The sequence below is a fragment of the Rhinolophus ferrumequinum genome, chromosome 22, assembly GCF_004115265.2.
Source record: "Rhinolophus ferrumequinum isolate MPI-CBG mRhiFer1 chromosome 22, mRhiFer1_v1.p, whole genome shotgun sequence".
Taxonomy (NCBI): Eukaryota; Metazoa; Chordata; class Mammalia; order Chiroptera; family Rhinolophidae; genus Rhinolophus; species Rhinolophus ferrumequinum.
Window position 1 is genome coordinate 33,240,486 of NC_046305.1, and position 23,826 is coordinate 33,264,311.

Sequence of the window (23,826 nt, forward strand, 5' to 3'; positions counted from 1 at the left end):
TTGTTGGATGAGGCCACCCACATTATAGGGAGCAGTCTTCCCTACTTAGAGTCTACCAATTTAAATGTAAATCTCATCCAAAAACTCTCTCAGAGAAACATCAAGAATAATGCTTGGTCAAGTATCTGGGTACTGTGGCCCAAGCCAAGCTGACACATAAAATTAACTTATGTAGAACATTTAGTACAGCTTCTTAGACATAGGGAACAATCCCTAACTGGACTCCTTGGTCAGGTCCTATGTCTTCATTCAGGCCTGAAGGAGCCAAGAGAATGCGTGTGGTAGGGCCAGGGGCTTGTGGTCTCTTGCTGGATGGAATAATGTGATTTTTCTTCTTCCTCTATCTGAGTCTCTCTGCAAGCCACACATGTAAAATTGAACTATGCTTCCTATAAAGAACATGAATAAGAAATGTTTCATAGTGTAAAGCAGAAAGTAGATACAACGAAAAGAAATGTATATGAAAAACAAACTTGTAAAATCATGGCTTACCATGGCTAACTCCAAGCCCTGGTCGCTGGTAGTTCTGCAAAGTGGTTCCAGAGAAGTTAAAGCACTGTGTGTACTCTTTCTCAGAGGAGGATGCAAAGGTATAAACCACTTTTTCTTTAATCTCTATTAAGGGAATTTCTGTCCGGCAGGAAGTGTCTTGAAGAGGACTCAAGCATATGTGCCCTGGAGGTCTTTTCATAAAAGTCCTAAAAGGTTACCAGATGAACTACCAGAGCGAAAACCGCTCATCATATGAGAGAGGTGGTAATGCATTATAATGGCATCCACACGGCCCTGGCAAATTTCTTTTCGGGGCAACCTGAACTCTTTGCTAAGCTGTTACCAAGTCCAAAAGGTAAAATGCCCCCAAGGTGACAAAAGCGAGCCAGTCTATATGAGTTCTTAATATGTCACCACTATCGAAGGAGTAATATTAAGTGACATGGATATTTCTTATAGTGAAGTTGGCACCTTCAGTCGTAGGCTGCCAGTTTCCATTTATCTCTGCCCATGAGCTGTCACAAGAAACCTGGCCTATGTCCAGTGAAAAATGCATTTGGCAAAGTAGAGTTGAACTCAGAATGGAAACCTGGGTAAGAGGAACAGGAAGTGAAACATTGAAATAAATACACAGTCATCACCCTCATTAGAGTTCAACTAGGATTATGTATACATTTGGATGGAATTCACCGCAGAATTAACCCAAAACTTCCCTACCTCAAAATCTAAATGGTTGGCCTGCGATTGTATTTTCAAAAGAGGCAGCAAAAGACCACAATGTTTACAATGCTTTTTGAAATTTTATTTGATATCATTCAGTCATATAGATTTTGTGGTAAATGTTCATTTCTAAAAGTGTATAATCAAATATTTTATTTTTCTAGATCTTGCATTTGTCATAGAAATATGCCACAGATTGTTACTTAAAGATTTACTCCTTATGAGTTCATACGTATATGCCACAAATAAAAGATAAATGAATTTATATGGTGCTATTTGCTGATTATGAAAATAGAGAAATGTAAAAATAATGTTTGGCAATAATAGATAAAATATTTTTTATTGCATTACTGTTGAAATTTAACATAAGCACTAAAATAGAGTAGTCAAATGGTTTTTGAACATTTAACATATATTGCTAATACTATACTTTTCATTCTTGAATAATGAAGTACATGACCCACTCACTGCTGTATAATTTGGGCTTTGTTCAAACATTAATTGCTATAATCATGAAGGTTATTATTAAAAACAGATAGAGCATATCTGTGCACAGCAAAAGAGTGGTTTTAACCAGAGTTCCATTCTAACATTTTGTTAGGAACATAGTTTAAACATTTCAATAAGAAGATCATGTTGATTCGTTAGTGGAATTTGGACACCTGCCTCAAGCATGAGTGGTGAATAGCACAGGGTGATATGAATGGTTACTAAATACTCTTGTTTTCAGTATCTAGCACCAAAAAGAAGCTATTTCAGTGAAGGAGCCTTTAAAAAGTTTTGCAAACCAAACCCTCTTTGGCTTTCTTTTCCTGACACAGTAAAAAATTATTTGTCTTTCTTCATTTATGTTTTATGGAACTAATTATATTTGCTTAGAAACAGTGTTAAAATTAACTGTAACTTTTAATTATAAAATGTTTCCTTGGAAACATTCTCCTGTATGTTAAATGGTACTTTGTTCTAAAATACTTAATTTTACTTAGAATTAGAAATCAAAGACAGAGCACAGCACAGGGCAATTTGGAAATTGTTGCATCAGTTGTCACAAAAAATTAATATTTTTCACAATGGACAATTGACAGTGAACATCCAATTAACTGCGACACAGTTATTTAACAACTATTTTCAGAAAATAATTATTCTATTTTTTGACCATTAATTGAATGGTCACTGGTAGCAGACATTTTTAAAATTTATAAATTTATTTAGATATTATATATTTATCTAGAAATTATGTGTGTGTTTCAGTTTAGAAAGAATTGAACATAATGATCACAATTAAAAAGATAAGCATATGTGGATGACCGCAAAGTTCACAGCAACTGCTTCACAAATCACCTTAACACACTGGATTCGCTGCTAAGGGCAAGCCTCTCTTTGGTTCATAAGGTGTTGTCCTGGAAACCATTTTGAGGCAGTCGATAACAGGGCAGACGCTGAGACACAGAGTACAGCCTGTGCACGCGTTGGTAATGGTGGGCAGGTGGGTTTCGGCATCAAACTCTATGGCCTGCAAACAAAAAGAAAGAGGATACTGTCACTGCCACAAAGGTCGAGAATGCCCCCGTTGTAGCATGAACGCTCTTCTCCACTGCAGTGGAGCTGCACTGGGAGACAACTACACAGGACGCTGTGATGCAGCTATAGCAACAGTTGAGCTGCCGGAGAGGAGGGGAAAAGAGACAGAAAAGAAATCCATTTAAATTAGAAACACAGGGTTTAAAATTCCTTAGAGATATTTTTCTTGTGTTGTGTGAGGGAAAAATTACATAACATAGTCACTCTCCAGTGTCCTTGTTTCTGAGAAGAGCTCAGGTCCTTCTAGTCCCACCAGGATAGGGTGTCTGCTACCTGACGATGGTGGGGTGCTTTCACACATCCTCTTTTTCCTCCTCACACTCCTAGTTGGTGAAAAATGTCACAATCAGATGGGGCAAGGAATGCACTTGTTTGGATTTCAAATTACATGTGTAGTTTTTAAAAGAAAGCAGTAGGAAAAAATTAAGAGCCAGCTTTGAGGTTTGAGGATTTCCAAGCTAATTCTAGGTGTAGTCCCACCACAAAGGGAAAAAGCACTACAAAGTGGAGAGCGTGGACACCTGGCTTCCAGGCCCCGCCTGACACTAACTCAGCTGTGAGAACCGGGAGAGACCTTCAGCTCTGAACGGGCTCAGGATTTTGAGAAATTTGATAATTTATCTCTCTCTCTCTCCCCCTTTTTTTTTTTCTTAAACATGATACAACCTATAATAAAATACCTAGTATGAAATTTACAATTGAGATTTTAATTTAAAATCATGATGACTATTTGCCTGTTAAGAGAAATATTTCAATGGTAGAAACAATTTGCAAGAATTTCCATCTAGGAGGACGTTAGGGCCGCTATGTGGGGGTAGAGGGGACTTAGGGCATGTGTCTGGTCCTCTCAGTTGCAGACAAGTGTCCTTTCTCAGACTGTACACTAATTTGGAGTGACGAGGTAGGGCCTGAAGAAAACTACAGGGACATGAAGTCCCACTGCCCTCCAGATACTGCTTGAAGCCAGGTCTGCAAATCTTACAGTTTCAAATAATTACCTGATGCTGATTTTTTTTCCCTGTGTCATAAACAATGTGTTATAATCCAATGCAAAACAATTATTTTTGTTTAAAGATTTCCATCCCCCAAATGAAACTACTTGTAACTAGAATTCTTTCCTCTTTTATACACATAAAATTGAAAATGGTCTTATTAGAGTGAATTATGTCAGATTAATACATATATATATTTTGCCTCATTATATTAATATATACCGGGGTGCCAAAAAACATATATACATGACTTGTATTTATCTTTTGTTATCGGTATATATTGAGTATTATAATTTTAATACAGTTTTTTCCTTTCTTAAAATGTGTATTCATTTTTTTCTCTCTCTCTCGCTCTCTCTCTCTCTCTAAGTACTATATCTGTACAAGAACTGTAGTTATGACAAACCATAAGAAAATTTGTCCACACAAATTGTTGCCATGTTGTGTCGAATAACATCTTGGATGGTTATTGGAATGAGTAAAAACTGTTTCTTCTCTTTATGCACACTTTTATAAACAGAAGCCCTTGATGAAAATAAAATTTATGTCTTAGAAATGTCGTACTTTAGAAACGCAAACAAAAATATTACATTCAGTTAACGATTTTGATTTTCTATTTTTTATCTTTTTGAGATAGAAGAGTCAAAGGATGACTTTCAAAATCTTTTAAGTGCATATGAGTTGTGATTTTTTTTCCCTCATTAATAAGATTAGTTTTTTTGTGAAGGGGTATGTAGGCTAGAATTCTAAGGTGAGAGTCATAAATTAAAAGATTTAATATATTTGAGCCCTGATGTTATGATTTTAGTGATCGGAGTTCTTGACTTATCTCTGATTGGTTAATTAGAGGAAAGAGGACATGAAAGTGAATATGATATGATTAGCATTTTCAAAATAACTGTTAGAAGAGACACCTTTCAACTAGAACAAAATGTGATACATGGGTTAAAAATGTGGTCTAGAACTAATGTCAAATTAAGGCAGAAGAGATTTTTTAAAAATTAAAATATTTCTGTCATATCTCTATTAGGTGGTCAGAAGAATAATGCCAAATCCTATCATAAGCAACATGAGACCTTCCTTCAGGCTGCATAAGGAAAATGAACTTCAATTTTTACAAATACGCCATTTTATCTACCTTGAAAATTCCATTTACCATCTCAAAGATATCTTACTTTACTTTGTTATACTCCTTTATAGCTTAAAAAGTGTTATGAAAATAATATTATTCTGTAGTTTTCAGCCTGAAGATAGTTGAATTCCCACTTTTTCTTTATTGTCCCATGGCAGACTCTGAGCTGAAGGGTGAGGAACTGGGATGAATCTGTGGTTCAATTTGGGTGGTAGGAATGCAACTTGTTGGCTTTTCCTGTTCCCAACCTGCACAACTAGTTGGTGGGAAAATGCATTTTCATTCTAACTGTAGCAAAAGCCCAACCAATAGTGAATGGAAGATAATTCTTTTTTGGTAGAAGGAATCAAGTCCTTTCAGGGTAATAGAAATAAATGGTTGTTCTTTTTCTTTCTTTGTGTATTAAAACAATGGACGATCACTTCGTACGTTATTTAAATGTCTAATCACTATGTTGAATACCTGAAACTAATACAATATTGTATGTCAACTGTAATTGAAAAATAAATTGTTTAAAAAAAACATAATGTTCCCTATTTTCTATAATTTTGTGACTTTCTCTTTTCGGTTGTATTTTTCCCTCCAATTTTATAGATGATGAAATGATGTTAAAATAATACTGTGCATTGAATAGTGGCATAGTTAGCATAAGGTATGGCTTTCCTTTAAAAAAAATACTATGCTTTGAGGTTGACAGGACAGATATGCCTCTGCTGAGGTGCAATATTTGTCATGTCTGGTCTGAATCGCAGACTTAGCAACAGAAGATGCTTTCTCCTACAAAAGCCAGAAAACACATGCTTCACAGCATCCTAATTACTGCAGAATTCTTACCTGGTAGCCAGAATCATTACAGGTCATGTAGCATTTGCCACAGTTGATGCACATTTCTTCATCGATCTTAGCCACAACTTGCTCTGTGCCGCTCAGCTCACCAAATGCCCCAAGGTACTGCAGTGCCTTTCCAATGACATCCTAAAAGAAAGGCATGGAATTACTTATAATATTCATTTTAAAACATTACCTCGTAATAATTAATATCAGTTCATGTTTCCTTGTTTTTATATGTTGATGCTTTAAGTAATTAGGACGCTTTGGATATTGTCGTTCTCATAGATACACCTTTTATAATTGTAGCTTAAATATTCCTGTCTTCTGAAAGATGGGGATATATATATATATACCTATATATATATACCTATATATATATATAGCTTAGAAACACAAGAGCTAATTAACTGTATTCAATAAGTTTTCTGCTAGATAATCTAAAAGAGTGTTTCTGTGGACAGAAGAAATGACACCCTTTTCAGCGGTCATCGCTTAATTTTTCTCAATTTTGGACTTTGAAGGATCCAAAATAATGAAAAACGACAAAGGGTAATGTACTTCTACTAGAAAACTAGATTCCTAGGAACGAGGGGAATAAAAATGCTATACATTTATATCACTGCATTTGGATTCTAGATTTTCATTTAGAATAGTGCTTTGATAGCATACTCACCTGTCATTTCTTGAAAAGTATATTGCATTACTTAAAAATTCTAATTTATGTTAATTAATTAGGTTCATCTAATAGCTAAATAAGCTGCTTGTTCACTTTTAAAGAACTAGGATTTTCTTCGTTCACTACATAAGATTTTTCACACGGTTATACATTGCATTGTTTCCCATATTAATTAAAAGTGTGCTTAATATGTGAAGCACAGAGATGTTTCATCAACAATAAGAAACACTTTGTTTCATAAAACAAAACAGAAGAATACAAAAATGTTTGTCAAATTAGTATGCTGTCAAGATTGTCTGCTTTTGTTTTTAACTTTTAACAGGAGAATCTTTTGTTTGAATTCAAGGTCCATATTCAAGCAGGTTTGACTCTTACTTTAAACCATCTTCCTCTATTCTCTTTGCTATTTTATTTTCTGTTCTATTTTATGACCTTGGTTACCTTACCCTTTTTTACTTTTTCCCTCCAATTAGTTCAAAATGACAATATGCTGATGACTTCGAGTTTTCAAACTGAAGCGAAGTTTACATTATTATATACAGATTATTTGTGCATCTCTCAAGGAGTAAGATGATAGAAAACTTACAATACTGTCTTCATTGTTTTTTCACTGCGTTGAAGGTATAATTTCAACTACACTGCAGCCTATTTGTAGGTGGGTACTTGATGTCCAAATCAATACCTCCGTTCTGAACTGCTCTCACAAACTCAAGACTTACATTTATCAGCTGCATGACAAGCATTGTCACTAGAAATTGGTACCTCAAATTCACCATTCACTGAACTTATCATCAACACCACAAAATTGGATCTTCCTTCTGATTTCCTTAGTTTTGTGAACAGTGTTGGGATTTTTCCAATCACTGAGCCTTGACATTTCAGACTTATAATTCACTCCTACTTCTCCCTACTCTATTGTCTCATCTGTTGCAAAGTCTTCCGAGTCCTGGATCTGCACTATATTTTGAATCCTTGTTCCTCACTTACTACAGTCTTTGCTCATTGCTAAATAATTTCCCATTACTTCTAACACAGTGGCAAGAGCCTACTTGATAAGACTCCTCCACATGTTCTTCCTTTTCCATTCCACCCCATGTAGTGTGGTCATCTTAATCTAGGCTGCACAGTACAGACTAAATTTCTCACTACCTTACTTAAAAATCTGATTAATTAAACACAGGCTCACATTTAAGTCTAGCATCTAAAGCTTTCTACCAACACGTGTCTTTTGGTCTTATTTCTTACCTCCAAGCACAGTGTACTTCAGCTGTACTGCACACGTACTGCACACTGAACACATTTGTCAATCAACTTCTCTGGCACATAAGTTTACATTGAGTCCTCTGTCCAGACTACCCTGCCTTCCTATCTCTGCTTTGAAAAATCTTAACCATCCTTCAGACAGCTCACATGCCACTACTTCATGAAGATTTCCTCAATCCCACCTTCTCCTTTCCTAACCAAAAGATATGATCTTTCTCTCTTCCTCTTTCTCTTCTTCCTTTCCCTACTCCCTCTTCCCATCCTCCCTTCCTACCCTCTTCATCCTCTGCTTTTCTTCTCCTTTTGGCCTGCAGTGTTTTATCCATTATGTGGAACTAATGACAACAGATAACTTTTAAGTTCTTACTATGTTCAGGCCAGTGCTATAATTTAAGCATTTTCTCATTTAAACCACACATATTTTATAGACGACGAAGTGATTGAGATTTAAGGAATAAAATTAAGTACAGTTGACCCTTGAACAATGAGAGAGTTGGGGGTACCAACCCCTGAGCAGTTGAAAATCTATGCAGATTTGTAGATTTGACTCTACAGTAAAACTTTTGCACATATTCAACCAACTGCTATTGGGAATTTGAAAATACTGTTTTTGATTCACGGTTGGTTGAATCTGCTGAAGCAAAACTCATGGATACAAAGGGCCAACTGCATTTATCAACAAACAAACAAACAAACAAACAAACAAACACAGGTATATGTGAACCCACGCAGTTCAAACCCATGTTGTTCAAGGATCAGTTGTGAACGATGAAGCAGAGGCTCAAACCAGTGTTTTCAGACCTAAAATTCTATGATCATATGATCACTCTGCTGACATTCACATGACTCATCTGTCATTTCTCTATTCAGCAATTTCTACTTCATGTTACAGATATTTCTAAATTTAGGTTCCCACATGCAGTCTCTTAGTAGGCTTTATTCATTTTTGTGTCTCGTATGGTGCAGCTTGCTCCTGCACCTCACTGAAACATAATGGGCACTCAAACACTTGTTAAAATAAAAACATATTTTGTTTATCTTTGTACTAAATATACAGCATAATATTAGGCAAACAGTTGCATGGGCTAATAGCTATTTTATGAGATTCACAAAAATATTTGAGCACTTCTTTACAAAATAATCATCGTTAAAGTATCTAGATATGTTTAATATTTTCTAATATTTTTTTAAGATAGTAAATGCATGAGATCATTCTCTGGCTATAAAAGGCTATTTATATATGACAGAAAATATATCAGTTAAAACAGTTCTTTCATTGAATCAGATTATGGCTTGACTGAAATCACCAGGAAATATTCAAAAGATATTTAGACAGGAAACTCCCTAAATAGTTATCAAGCTTATAAGGCTTATTCAAACTAAACAGTGCATGGTTGTAATAGATTTTATTGTCAGAGCAAGTTGACATTTTGTGTACATTAAATATGCCTTTTGCTCTATTTTGGAGATTTGCTGTTGTCATTTACTAAAACATCATTGTTTAATGTGAAACTAAATAAAACAAAGTCCCTGGAGCCTCTATAAGTTATTAGCACTTGGTATTAAAAAGTCACCCCTCATTCATCATAGCTCTTAAGAAAATTAAAAAATATTTTTAATCTGGAAGATGATCAAAGAATGACAACTATTTAAAACTATTTTGGGAAAGAATATCAAAGAAAATGAATCATCATCCTATGTGGCTGAAAGTGTGGACATTTGTTTAAAACTCAAAGCCTTCAGGTAGTACTTCTACTATTAGTACCCTTGAGCACACGCCTTGGAATTTGGAGCTCACTGAAAGGCATGCATAATCAGAAAAGCACATATGACTGGTCTAGTCCCTCTTACACACATCTGCGGAGATCAGGGAAACTACATTCATTATTTCAAGCAGGGTGCGGATACACAGAGGTCAGACGATCTGCTGTAGCCTCCCTTGATTTGTGGAAATGTTTATGCATGAATGTATGTGTGGAGAAAGTGATGCTACATTCTTTAAAGTATAGATGATACATTTTATTTAAATGTCTGTTCGCAAATATAATGTTGTGAAGGACTACAGAATTCTAGAATCACATCTTTGTCAATTAATTTTTGTTTGGGATAATCAAAAGTATTTTTAAAAACTAGAGCTCAATTAGTATTTCTGTTTGATACAAAGTTTAGGACCAAGGAATGTGGAACTAGAAAGCCCTAATCGTATCCCTGTTTTATCATACTTAATTTATTATGCTTAGTATGAATTTGTTAGTTGTGACCTATTATTTATACGTGATTGAAGTATTTTCAAGTTGTGATTGTTATCTGTCAAGTTAACTGCTCTTTCTAGCTTTAAATCTTCTACACATCTGATTAGCACACTTTTTGCAATACCTGTAAATAAGTGCCATTCAAAGGCTAGGACCAGAGAGAAGCTGTGGGCAATCACTGTGACTTCTATCTAAAAGGGATCCAATATTTAAATTATTTGGGCCTAGTTGTTCAATAACTTTACTATTTCCTTATCTGGACTATTGCCAATGTTGCATGTTCTTATTTTTTACACCAAGTTTACTACTTGTCTAATAAATCTATCAAAATAGTAAATGAGATAATTTGATTTCTTCTCACTATGTTGTCTTTTAATAACGTCACCCCTTTGGTAATGCTCTCAAGTCAAAAGTTGAATGATCATTGCAGAATTTTACTGGGATTATATGTCAAGCATTCTGGTCTATTTATATCTTTCCCCACTCTTTCAATCACATCCATTTTTTTTTCTTTTTCTAGAGAATCTGGGGCAACATTATTTTTCAGCAGTGTGATACAGCAATACCATACAAAAATACTTAAAAAAATATAGCATGCAATTTATTTTTGATACCCTGTATAAGACCCTATGAGTCAGGAGGCTGGGAGGGAGACTACAGTTAGAAAAAGAAGTCTTGAGCTTAAATTCAGTAGAACTCTGATAACTAAGGACCCAGTATGAATATACTGAGATGGGAGGACAGAGACAAAACATGAGACAGGAGATAAAATAGATTGGCAGAGAAGGTGAGAGAAGCAAGTAAATCAAGAGGTAGAATAAAAGCAAGTGAGAATCTGGAAATTGAAGTGAGTGAGAGAGGGTAGTGGGGGTGGGAAGGGAGCTTATTAGTGAGAGAGAGAAGTAGGTGAGGTTTGGGTGTGACCAAGGTTGGTTCCGTACAGATCTGTGGCCCCGATAACTGTATTATTTTTATGAGGGGTGGGCTCAGGCTTTAAAGTATTACAGCAAGTTCTTGCCAGACACTTTGGATTTAAATTCATTTAATGAAGCTAAATATGACTTTACTATATCCTTACCTATCTTAGGATTCAACTCTCAAATATATTTTTCCTATTCTTTTTAGTTATAAGAACATTCTGTATGGAGATGCTAGAAAAATAATAGGAGTTGAAGAGTTCTTCTCTCTAATTGTAAGTTAACAGTATACCATCTGCTCTAGGCAGTGGGTGTATTTTCTTTTTTCTTTTTTTTTTTTTTTTTTTTTTTTTACTTTTAATAGAATATATTTCCATTTTCAGATAATTTCAGGCTTTGGCATCTCTGACCCATCCTTAAATCTTGATGCCACTCTTTGATGATCATCATTAGTAATTTGTGACCTGTATTTTCTCATCTGACCATTGAATACTGAGTTATCTTAATGTTTAATCCTTTTCTTACTTAATTTAGTGATTATGGCATCAAATTTCTATTTGACAATTTCTCATTCTTCTTGATACACCTTCAGGTTAGAGTCGTTGATTACAGGATTGTTTTCTATAGTTTTCTCTGAACTTTCTGAAATTAGATGTACTAAAAGTGGGATACTTGTATATCTAAGTTCCGACTTCTTTTCTGTGACCTAATGAACTCTAAGATGGTATGGGTTTACTTTCCTTCTCCTTCAAGATTCCTTCCGCTGCCATTTTCCCTGAACAGATTTTTATAAGGAGCCAGAAATAGCCAATGCAGCAAGTCCCCTCACTGATTCTTTCTCTTTTGTGAGATTAAATTTCTAACAAGGTGTGGGGACAGAGTCCCAGAGAGCAGTTCCCAGGCTCTCTACCTTGCTGGGGAGGTGCTGGCTAGAGTAGTGAATGACCATCAACTGTGATTGGTTGGCCATCAGCTTTAACCGTTTAGCCAATTGGATACTGATGTTAACTGCAGGTCTGCGTTGATTGGTTGGTTGGTTGGCAGGCAGAGAAGTAAATGGCGGACTGTGGATCGTGTGCCTACTACTGCGTGTGTCTCGCCTGGCCACCAGACAGAATATAGTGGCATGACTCCCCTATTTATGGCTCCGTGGGTGTTCCTTTTTGGCCTAGCCATATCCTGCGTTCTTATGTGGGGAGCGGGACCAGAGGCCCCGCAGGCCGCCCTGCACGACAGAAGGCCGTTCAATAATTTTTCAGATGTTTTGCCTTTAGTGGAGTGAGATTTTCATCTGAAGTCTGTAAAGGCTTACATTGCTCCTCTATCTTGCCTGTCCATATTAACCATCTGGTTACGATGTCTCTGATGTCGTCCCAGGATAACATTTCTGCTTTTCTTTCACTTCACTCTCCTGCATCTGCTTACTCCATGCTTCACCTTCAGCTTTGTGATTTCCATGCATGTGTATATCTTTCTGACATATACTGCTCCTCCCCTAGCCCTACGATTAGACCTATTTATTCCAAACAAGATATGCCTTTCCACCATCATATTCCAGTCAGGAACGACATCTCAAAACATCTTCAGAAGACTTAAGAGATGATTTTTACCAAATTTGTCCATGCTTTTTAAAGTTCAGTTTGATAATTTTCCATCTGTGATCTGTTGGTGTATAGACAACTGAGAATGTTAATGGTGCCCCCAGCCCATTTCTCTGATATCTTCTGAAAATTGCTTGCAAAGTCCTTTGCTATTTTTCTTTCTGTGCCATCACTTTTATGCTTCATAGTATCTAATATGGTCTTACAGTTTTATCTGAGTACTTTTCTCTTTTCTCTCACAATTCAATTGAAATAATAAACCATTCGATCAGGCTGACTGGTCTCCTGCCAACACTTTCTTGCCAGTCTTATGAGATGCAGTCCATCTCTTACTAGAAGCAGCAGGAAGAAGAGATGAAAACATCACTAGTGCCCTTAAACCATTCATTTTCCTACCCAGAAATTCAAAGACATTAGAGATACATTCTTGGCTTCATAAAGAGAATGAGAATTCATTCTCATATATATCAACAGAAGTGGGAAGCATTCGGGGAACTTTATAAGTCTTGGCAGACTTTCAAGTCTGTTATACGCTGCCTGGGAATAAAGCACGTTTCTCATTTAGCCCAGCCAAATGCGTACACTGTCACTTCAGCTCTCCTCAGGGAGGAGACAAAACTGCCTCCTCTTTGGTTACTTTTCAGGAGCTCCTTCAGAAGGTCCTGTTCTGTCTTTAGAAGGAGACCTTCACACGTTTTGCAGAAGCCAGCTCTCTTTTTCTTACTTTGGCTCCTTCTTCCCCCTCAGCCTTCTAGCACTGTCTTTGATTACCCTCTTCTTCCTCAGAATCCTTTTCTACTTTCTTCACAGAATTGGCAGCTCCAGAATATGGCAATATGCCTGATAAATGCTGTGTCATTATGCAATGCAAATTGAGATGTGGGGTGGATAGAGGAAATCGACTGGATGCCAGGGCGAGGGTCCCCTGAGCCCCAGACCATTCTCTGGTGCAGGACTGAGAGCATCTGAGGCCATTTTTCAGTTTCTCAGGAGGTGAGGAAAAGCTGGATAGCATGTTGGCTAGTAGAGGCTTCTTGTTCTCAAGGACCCCCTAGTCATGGTGCAACATAGGGAAGGACCACTCTTGATGCTCTACCTAAAATTCCTAGCAGTTTAATCTTTACATCTCCCCACCCTTTGTTAAGAATGATCAAGGAAACCATTATTTTCCTCATTGCTATCTGTCCATGCTGTCCTTTCTATGATTCCTATTGAACAAGGAATGAGTTTACCACTTGGACGCCACTGCCTGGGTGAGGCAGAGATTGTGGAGTAGATCTAAGGCCCATGGCTTCATCCTGTTCCAAGTATGTACGAACACTGTTGTTTTCACACATGCTGATATACTTGACATGCTACCTTCTTCTTTTTCCTTGTGTGAGAGATAGCAGAGGCTAGTGCATAAGGGCCCAAGTTCTAGAGCCAGACTTAGGAATGAAATCTTGGCCTGATATTTTCTTAGCTGTGTGACCTTGGGTAAGTTATTTAACCTGTTTGTCAATTACTTAATCAGTAAAATAGGGAAAATACAGGTATCCTATAGGGTTATTGTGAGCATTTAATGAGTTAATTCACAAGCACGGAGAACAATAACTGAAACCTCAGAAGGACTTGATAAATATTAGCTTTTATTATTAATTCTCTGCTTAATTAACACTAATTTATTAAACTCCATTTTAAATATCACCATCTCTGAGAAGCTTTCCACAATTACCCAAGACACAACTAATCCCTTTCACTACTCTGTGTTCCCAAAGCATTTTGTACATATTTGATTGCACTGTAAATAATTTTTAACATGTGTCTTTCTCCCTTGTTAGACTATGAGCTCCATAAGTATAGATTCCTTTCTTCTTAAAATTCATGTTGTATTCCTAGTTTTTAGCACAGTTCCTGGATTGCAGTGAGTGCATAATAAACCTATGCTAGTGCTACATCTCTACCAAGATTGTGAAAACGCTGAGCCGTGGACCATATGTCCTTGGTCACAGATCTGGTCCTTAGCACACTGCTGGCCACATAGCAAATACCCAATAAATACTTACTGATTGAAACTGCCTACTTCTGAGGCAACAGACCATTAAATATTATCTGAGGCATTTGAAAGGAAAAAAGAATAACAAAAAAAGAGATCTATTGAGCATGGCTTGCTTAGAAATAATATTGTTACACTCATAACCAGGGAAGGTGGGGTAGATTAGAAACTTGAATGCATGACTGAAAAACTTGTTCAGACAAGAGGGGCTTAGTTAACTCTGTGGGACACTGTGGCTCTTCCTACAGCAGATGGGGAATAATATACAGTGTTATCTGAGAGGATAAACAAAGCACTGTCATGGAGTTTAAGCTATTGAACAGAGGAATCTATAAAGAGACCAGCAGAGTGGAGGGAAGAAACAAGCTAAAATAAACAGATGGGTGGACAGAGGAAATATTAAGCATGGAAACAGATAACCCAGGCCCTCCAGAAAAAGGGGAAGAAGGAAAAATGGTATGTCAAGAATATAAACTCTGTAGGGAGAACACAAAATTAATAATGAAGCAGTAGAGGGAAGTACATGCCATGCTTGGGTGTGTGTGCTAGAATAAAACAAGAAAGCATAAGAAGCAATGTCTGATTCACACGCAGAGAGAAAATGACCCTTAAAGGAAAGTGTTAACCTCAGTGGGGACTGAATAACCACATGGCCACGTTATGCAGATGGGGTCTGGAATAATGGGTGAAGGGGCAAAGGACTCACATGAAAATGACAATAACCATGGCTCCTCACATTTGAATAGACCTATGCTGCCTATAATGCTTCCACACACGCCATTTCATTTAAAACAATGGCGTTGAGGCCTTCTGCCATTATCTGGTATTTATTCTCCCTCCTGCCAATCACTGCCCTCGATTGTTACAATAGCCTTCTTCTTCTTCTTCTTTTTTAAAATTAAAGTTTATTGGGGTGACAATGGTTAGTAAAGTTAGATAAGTTTCAAGTGCACAATTCTGTAAAACATCATCTACATATCACATTGTGAGTTCAATAGCCTTCTGACTGGTCTCCCTGCTTTTGCTCTTGTGTTGCCCATCTAGGATCTGAAATCAACACCTCAGCCAGAATGATTCTTTCAAAATTTATGTCAGGTCATGTCATTCTGCCTTTTAAAGCCTCAATGGTTTCCTGCCAAAGACTTTCCTATTTCAGGATCTTTGCCCTTTCTGTTCCTTCTGAATGGAGTGTTCTTCCCTCAGATATCTAGCCACATCGTTCATTCTCACTTTGTAAGTGTTTGCCCAAATGGCATTTAATCAGGTAGGCATTTCCTGACGGACCTTTCTAGCAATTCCTATTCTCCTAATCCTGCTGTATTTTTTCCATAGCACTCTTTGGCCATACATACCATGACCATGTGACATAGTATGTATTTAATTGTTGATTAGTTGATTTGTTGATTGTCTGTTTCTCCTAACTAAAATGTAAGTGCCACGAGAGCTGGATTTTCATTTCATTCACCACTGAATCACTAGTGACTATAGCAGTGCTGCAACCTAGTGGGTGTACATCAACAATTGTTGAATGAATGACAAACTGGATATATGGGTGAATGTGACAACTGTTACCAGCTGGAGATTGGAATCTCAGTGGTTATATATGAAAGACAAAATGAAACAATACCAAGTATTGCTAAGATAAGCAGTGCTTTCTGACCTCAGGACTACTTCCTCATTCCTCCTTTTTTGATTTCCCCCACGTCATCATTTTCTTCTGGTTGTTCTCCTATGTCTTTGATCATTTATTCTCATTTGCTTCGCCAGAACTTCCTACTCCCCCATAAGGTATTGGGTTAAGGAAGAAGTAAGAAACTGTATGTGAAGCTCTCATCTTGCATCTGGCACACAGTAGGCAGGCAGTATGTCAGTTCTTTTTTCTTTATATCATCTATCACAGACCCATAAGTTACTAGAGTTCATTTATTTCAATATACTCAAATCTTTTTTCAACATGCTAAAAGTTTTCATCCTGCATCAAAAAACAAAACAAAACAAACAAACAAAAAAGATTAAACCTAAAAACACTGAGAACTAAGACCTGATTCATTATCTTTTGTTTTCTTTCAGTTAGTGGGACTATCAAAAATCTAATCATCTTAGTCTCCTTATATTCAACTCCTTATCCCTCAATATATATTGAGAATCTCTAGGTCTTAGAGGAAGAAGTAACAATTTTTTATCAATGTATTCTCTGCCTCTCTCCATAAACATGGCCACTCACCATATCCAGGAACACTTTATAGGTAACCGGGAACATTCTTTTTCCCCTTACCTTTCTAATCCTTACCCAGTGTATAGGACTCCTTAAATGCCACTACCTCAGAGATGCCTTCCTTGGCCCTTTCAATCTTAATTAGGTCTGAAAGAGACTTCATACATCCTATATTTTTCCTATATAGCTCACGTCACAAATATAATTTTATATTAATAGCGTGGTTCGTTGTTTAATAACTGCTTCTTTCTCTATTCTGTATGCTTCATGAGGACAGAGGTTGTGTCTGTTTTATTAATTGTACTAAAGATGCCCAATTCCTATCATAGTGCTTGTCTCAGGGTAAGTATGCAATAAAGACTTCTGGGAAAATATATGAGCTTCTCCAAAACTTCCAACTTGGTCAGACTCCAGAGTTTTATGTATTTCTACTTTCATTCTTGTTGATTTTATTGGACAAAATGGAAACAGTCACCTTAACTTGTTATCTCCTTCAATCTGTTCCTTCCTAACATAATAACTAATAGTAAGTACCATATATTTAGGACATATTTGGCACAGGCTAAAAGCACTTCACACATTACTTAATTCATAACCTCATGATGCAGACACTTTTATTATCTCCATCACACAGATTAGTTAACTGAGGCAAGTTCATGCAGCTACTAAATGGCAGTGTCATAATTTAAACCCAGGCAGTGCGACAGAGTAGTCCCATGTTTAATTCAGGAAACTCTTCTTCCACAAATGTAATCTGCTAAAATCTTACAAACTTTGCTATGTATTTCAATGGGGAAAATAGCTTCTTAAGACTGTTTTGTGGTCACCTTCTTTAAACGTGGCTACTTACTAAAATGACACTAGTAATCCCACATTCAGCTTACTAAATGCATAAGGTATGCAGTGGGCAGAAAATCATAAGAGCTGTCCCTCCTGTTATTCAAAACGGCTTAATGTATTGTCTGGATTCCATCCCCCCTTACTTGCCAGGGGTACAGCTTCCATAATGACTCCTTCTCTGGTAGGTTTAGCTACTCTGCTGTCATATAAACACACTCAAGCCTAGATTATTTTAATATAAACAAACCAACCTTTGACTTACTCTCCATTTCCTCTTACCTATTCCTTCTGATCTTTCTAAAGTTTCTAAGAGTATTCCACACACCTTCTTACTTTCTCAACCTTTACTTATTCTTCAGCTTACCACTTCCCAGATTCTACTTTTCACTACTCCATTAAAGCTTGCTTAGGCCAATGTAAGCTAAAATATAAAGGCTCTGAAGGTTATGCTAAGGAGTTTACCTTAAGACCATGGTTAAGATGTGAGAATCTTAAGCTAGTGGTGAAATAATCAGTTTTGCATTTTAAAAATAATACTCCATAATAGTTGGAGGATACATTAGATAAGAATAAATGAAGGTGGGAGGCCAGTTGGTAGAATGTTTCAGAATTCCAGGAAATAATGTGTGAAGACCTGTATTAAGGCCTCTGCAGTAGCAAAGAACAGGACAGGAAGGAAACATGAGGGATGAAAACAATAGACACAGTGACTGATTCATGAATGGGATGAGTAATAGGATGGTATCAGGCTGCATTTCAGGTTTCTGGCTTAGAAAAGAGGCGGGCAGGGTGCTGTTCATTGAGAACAGGATTCAGGAGGGAGAGCAGTTTGAAAGGGATGATCATCAGTCCAAAGTTTTGTGGCCCTTGTGTTCCTGGTTTACACTATCCGGGTGGAAGTGATACATTTAAACAGTAAATAACACTTAAAGTGCATTGTGTATTTAAACAGTAAAATAGACATATTTTTATATAAGGCTTAATTTTTACCTTGATGGTGGGAATAGGCTTTTTGGGGATGAAACAGTTTCTCTCGAGTGGTACAAAAGCTGCCTTTTCTTCTTTCAGTTTAATCTTGTTCTCTGCTATGATTTTCTTGCGCTGCTCAAGATAAGGTCCAAAACTTGGCAGTTTCTAAAAGGAGGACACACAAATAAGAAAGCGTGTTAGCTCATAGAAGAGAAAAATGTAAGGATATAAACACATAAATATTATCAACAAACAAATGTGTGTTTTGAGATTGTTTCATGTATACTGTAACAAGGTCTTCATTCATTTTTGGGCCACTAGTCTTGTAGGTATCTGATTCCATTAATTATTAAGAAGAACACAAGAGCACAATATCCTTTCCAAATATGAATGTAGTACATATACAAATGTTAATTAAAAAACATTTCTAAATGGAAAGTTTGCAATAGTAAATCAAATCCATTCACTTAAAACAATAGCTATTAGTTGGACCATTTGTTTGGTTTGTATAGACAGAAGGTGAAACCTATTGATGCTTTTTCCCTCTTCATCAGGTTTTCAGCACAATATAGACACAGCCATGGTTCCTGACAAATGCTTTTGTCAATAGCAAAGGTACTTTGCCAAAGTTCTAATCTGTATCTCCATTTTATTGTGTTCAAATTCTTACTACATCTCTTTAAAGATTGTAACGAATGTTGATTGCAATTTACTGGAATAGATGAAAACAAAATGGTAAAAATATTGATTTTTCTGTACAGAAAATAAATTTTATTTTGCATGAAGAAGACCAAAACAAAAGTGAAAAACCAGAGGAAATATCATAGTGCTTAAACCAGCTCCATCAGTATTCAAAATCACATCATGGAGATTTAACTCTCAAGGTTATTCAATTGTACTTTACAAAGTTCATTTACAAAGATACCTACGTGTCAGGGAAAAATGCTAAATGGTTTCAAGTTAACACAAAAATGCCCTTATACTGTTCATTATCACACAATTATTTCCTCTTCATTTTGTCCTTCTCCTCTTCTAGAACCTTTGATCTTCACTTTTACTGACACATACCTACTGGTGATAGATACCACTGAATTCCAAATGTTCCGTGTCTGCCTGTAACCTGGAATTGCTAGGTCTCTTTTTAAAGACTAAAAACACACTCTCTCTTTCTCTCCTCCAGAATAAAGCCCATTTATTTAGCTGATGCAGGCTTGGAAAACTACAGCACTCCAAGGTCACCCTGATCTCTGACCTAGCACGTACTTTGGTGAAAAATCACACTTGTTTCAAAACACTGGCCTCCACTTGCAGGTTGCATAATGCCCTGGGAAAAACGAGTTCTCTGGTCCTCCAGAGATGTCAGTAGGGTAGGGAAACTGAACTTAAAGCATGTTTCAAACTGTAACTGAAAATTTATATTAGCAGAGCATATTTATGTGGCAATATCTAAGATTATTGCCATTATCAATTTAATGTAACTATGTCAACAAGTCAAGAAAATGGAAGGAATGTTATGAATGCCAAATTAATTTATATACAATTAAACTAGAACTATATACTTTATCTCTATACATTAATGCTTTCCCAAATTACAATATTTAATGATTGCAATGATATGAAATAATACCATGGAGGGAGAGAATATATTATGTCTATTTCACCACAAAATAAATGATGCTGTCTTTTTAAAAAGCATAAAATACAGTATAAAACAAATGCTCACTATTTATTACATACATAAGCCTCTTTAATGTACAAAAGATAATGCTTGCTTGAAATGTCCTCTTATGAAATGACTTTTTCCTGGTGAGGTGTTATGGATTACACTTGGTTCCAAAGAAGTGCCCCCAGGGTCTCAATAGCACTTAATAAGGTGATAAATGCATGTCCACATGATATAAATCTTGTTAGACAATTGCTCTCTCCCCACTTCTCTTATACATAAAGGGCACCTTAATCCTAATCTTATATTCTTGAAGATTATCAAGAATAGTTAAGTGTTGAAACACATGACTTCCGGTCCTAGCAGACCCCTAGTAATGGAAGGCTCGATCCCCTAATTGGGTCTTTCCATATACTCAACACCATCTAATTCCACCTGAGAGTTCCATAAAGGTTATTCAAAGGAAATCATTCTTGGTACTTTTTGATTCATCTTCCTTTAAACACAGCACAGAGAAAATTTTTTCCCCATTTGGATTATTCTTTATCCAAAGGGAGATTAAAAAAGTAGTTAAATTTAATCAATGATGATTTCAAATGGTCCCACTGATGGTAATAATAACAATAATAATGATATTTGAAAATCCCTTGGTGCTGAATAGAATATAGCCTGAGTAAACATTTACCAGACTGATATTTTCTGTAAATTTTTGCAGTGGTTGACCACATTTGTCATATTTAAATTATGCAGCCTTTCCACAGCTAACAGTGCTATGATCTAATGGGCACATTTTTTATAATTAGTCCTAAGAAGAGGTTCTCAATTTAAAGTAAATATTCCCATAGGGTTTTTTTTGCGTGTCTGTTAGAAGAATCAGTAGAAAAGAAGGAAAACTGTTGCTAAATTTTTCTTTAAATTGAAAGCACACCCACACAAAATATCAGCGACTGACCCCTCAGCTTTCTACCATTCATCTCCAAATCAAACAGAGTCCATTTGTGTGTAGTTTCTTCCTGTTTCACAAAGATTCCAGAGGCCAAGGTAGCTTTCAAAACTTCAAGGCTGCCATAGCATTTTGTTTCCTGCATTAGTATACGAAAGTTAAGTGTTTTCTTTTTATATTACATGTATTAAAATGCCTCTAGGACATCTAACTACTGAACAGTTTAAAAGTTAAATTTTCCAAAAATATAAAAGATCAATTTTCCCCTGCACCAAAGGATCATCGTTACACGTACTACCTTTAGGCATGTATTTGTGTTCTGATCTTGCCAAAGAAACAAGCCAAAAGGAAAACAAAACTAAGAAAGAGTGTAGATGAATGCATATAGTTGGCCACTGTGTGTGTGTGCAGTCAGTGATGATTAATAAAGCATTTAGTTCAAATCTCTGCCTGAACATATAGTTAATTGATTTCCTCTTGCAGGAGGAGAAGCAGCAGGAGCTTATCCTCTTCATTCATTACTTTCGTACAGAAAAAGTTGTAGCCTGTGGTAACTCAAAGCGAGAGATTTTGAGCATCATGCTATATTTTTTAAAGAAAGAAAAAAGTCCTTCAGGACTATCAAAAGCCGCTTTGTAACTGATGAACTGAACAAAGCTCAGAAACGGTGTGATTTTTGTTTCAATAGTTTCTCCAGGGATTCATCACTGATGAATTTGTTCTCACCAGAAAAGCTAAATCCTACTCATTTAAAGATAACAGTATCTCACGCTAAAACTGTCTCTGTCCAGATATAAAAAGCATTACGTTGCTGCTAGAAAAGTGACAACATAATGAATCAACAATGATACCTTAAGCCAGCAAAGCTTTAAGGTAAAGAAGTCTATTTGGATTATAATTTATTCATGGATCAATTTAAAGGTAATTGAGCATATTACGAAGTCGAATAGGGTTCTTGTTTCTAATAGAAACAGGCACTGGTATCTTCTAGTTTAAATTGCATAATTTTTATGAGAATGGCAGCAAGTTGGCTAATAGCACTGGTCTACAGTGCTGTAATGAATCAACTCTATTTTCCTAATCATACTCTTATCTGACTGATAACAATAATAGCAAGGAAAGTAATTACTTTGATATCTAAATGGTAATAAGTTAAAAAAGAAAAGGATTTCAGGTTTATACTGAGAGTGATATATCTATCTATCTGTCTACATATATATATATATATATATATATATATATATATAGTGTGTGTATATATTATATATACACATACATATACACTGAGTGCAATATATATTCAATATGAATCTGAAATCCATACATATGGATTTTTACATATGGATAAATATATATTATGTATTGGTGTGTGTGTTTACACTGACAAACTGAGAATAAGTTAGATATAAATAATATGTTTCACAACTAAGAATTAGCTTTTTTCTTTTTACAAAAAACATGTTCACATATGACTTAGTTACATTATTTATCTTTTACCATTTATTCAACAAATACAACATCCAATGCCTACTCTGGGTCAGAAACTATTCTGTGCATGATTAAAAGTTAACTAATTTCCTCATGTTATGTGTACAATTATCATTGTTGTTAATATTTATAAGTATTTCTGTCATTCAATAAGGGCTTGTGTCAGATTAAATCATGTCAAGTATACCTGGTTTTTGCAGTTATCTAAAAGAATCGTATACTAAAATCCTGGGAAAACTGATCTCTCAAATGACCACCAATTGGAGAGAAAAATGAAGAGAATAAACCTTCCAAGGGTTTATTTATTTAAAGGGTACTTTAACAAAGTCAAGAAAGCATTGGAGAACTTTTTGGATATCTAAAATAAATTAAAAAATGTGGGAGCACAGGACTGGGAGAATGGGTTCCCTGAGTCTGTTCCTAACATAACCTATTTTCAGTCATTGTGCACTCAGCATGCTGTAAGGTAGGATGGGAGGTAAAGATGAGAAGTCTCTGTTCTGTTCTGTCTGCATTTAGTTACTTTTCATCTTCCTTCCCCTCAATTATGAGAGTAATCAGTTGCTTACATTTGACCCTGATTTTTATTTCAAAATCCATTTTACCATGGCTTAAATTCAGAAACTCAGATTTTCCTCATGAGAAATTAGCATGTAATGCTTAATCACTGATAACAGTAAGCGATTTTTCATGATATTATCAAATTTGGACAGTGAAAAACAGTAAGAAGACAGAGAAAGACCAGCTACAGAGAGTGCCAAAAAAATGTATACACATTTTAAGAAAGGAAAAAACCTGTATTAAAATTGTAATACTCAATCCGCAAAAACAAAAGATAAATACAAGTCGCGTTTGACTTCTGCAATTACAAGAGGTGTTCAAAGTGGTTACCATCAGCGTCCAGACACTTCTGATTACGGTGAACTACCGCTTGCGTGACGTTGACCAAAGTGTCCACTTGTATACATTTTTTGGCACCCCTGGTATGTATCATATTATAACACTATGCCGGTGCCCAGTGGTACAAATTGGGACACTGAACTTGGACATGCAATATATAAAATTAACGAAATGTAACTTAGTTTAACCTGCTAAATCTAAGCATATGACCTTTGATCAAAATCTGATGTCTATGTCAGTCAGAAGCAATAATAGTTTATGCTTCATAGTGAAACTAGCAAGCCACCTTTTACAGAGTGGTGAGGTCACTGATTTA

The 23,826-nt window shown here is 36.0% G+C and overlaps 1 protein-coding gene across 1 annotated transcript in view; it reads right to left on the reverse strand.

The window, feature by feature from the left end:
* Positions 1 to 1,284: 1,284 nt before the first annotated feature.
* Positions 1,285 to 23,826, reverse strand: part of DPYD (dihydropyrimidine dehydrogenase) — an 830,145-nt gene continuing 807,603 nt past the window's right edge. Inside the window, 3 exon segments of the mRNA XM_033092743.1 lie at positions 1,285 to 2,725; positions 5,752 to 5,892; positions 18,538 to 18,681. Of these exon segments, the coding sequence (XP_032948634.1) occupies positions 2,555 to 2,725; positions 5,752 to 5,892; positions 18,538 to 18,681 (456 nt within the window). The 3' untranslated portion in view covers positions 1,285 to 2,554.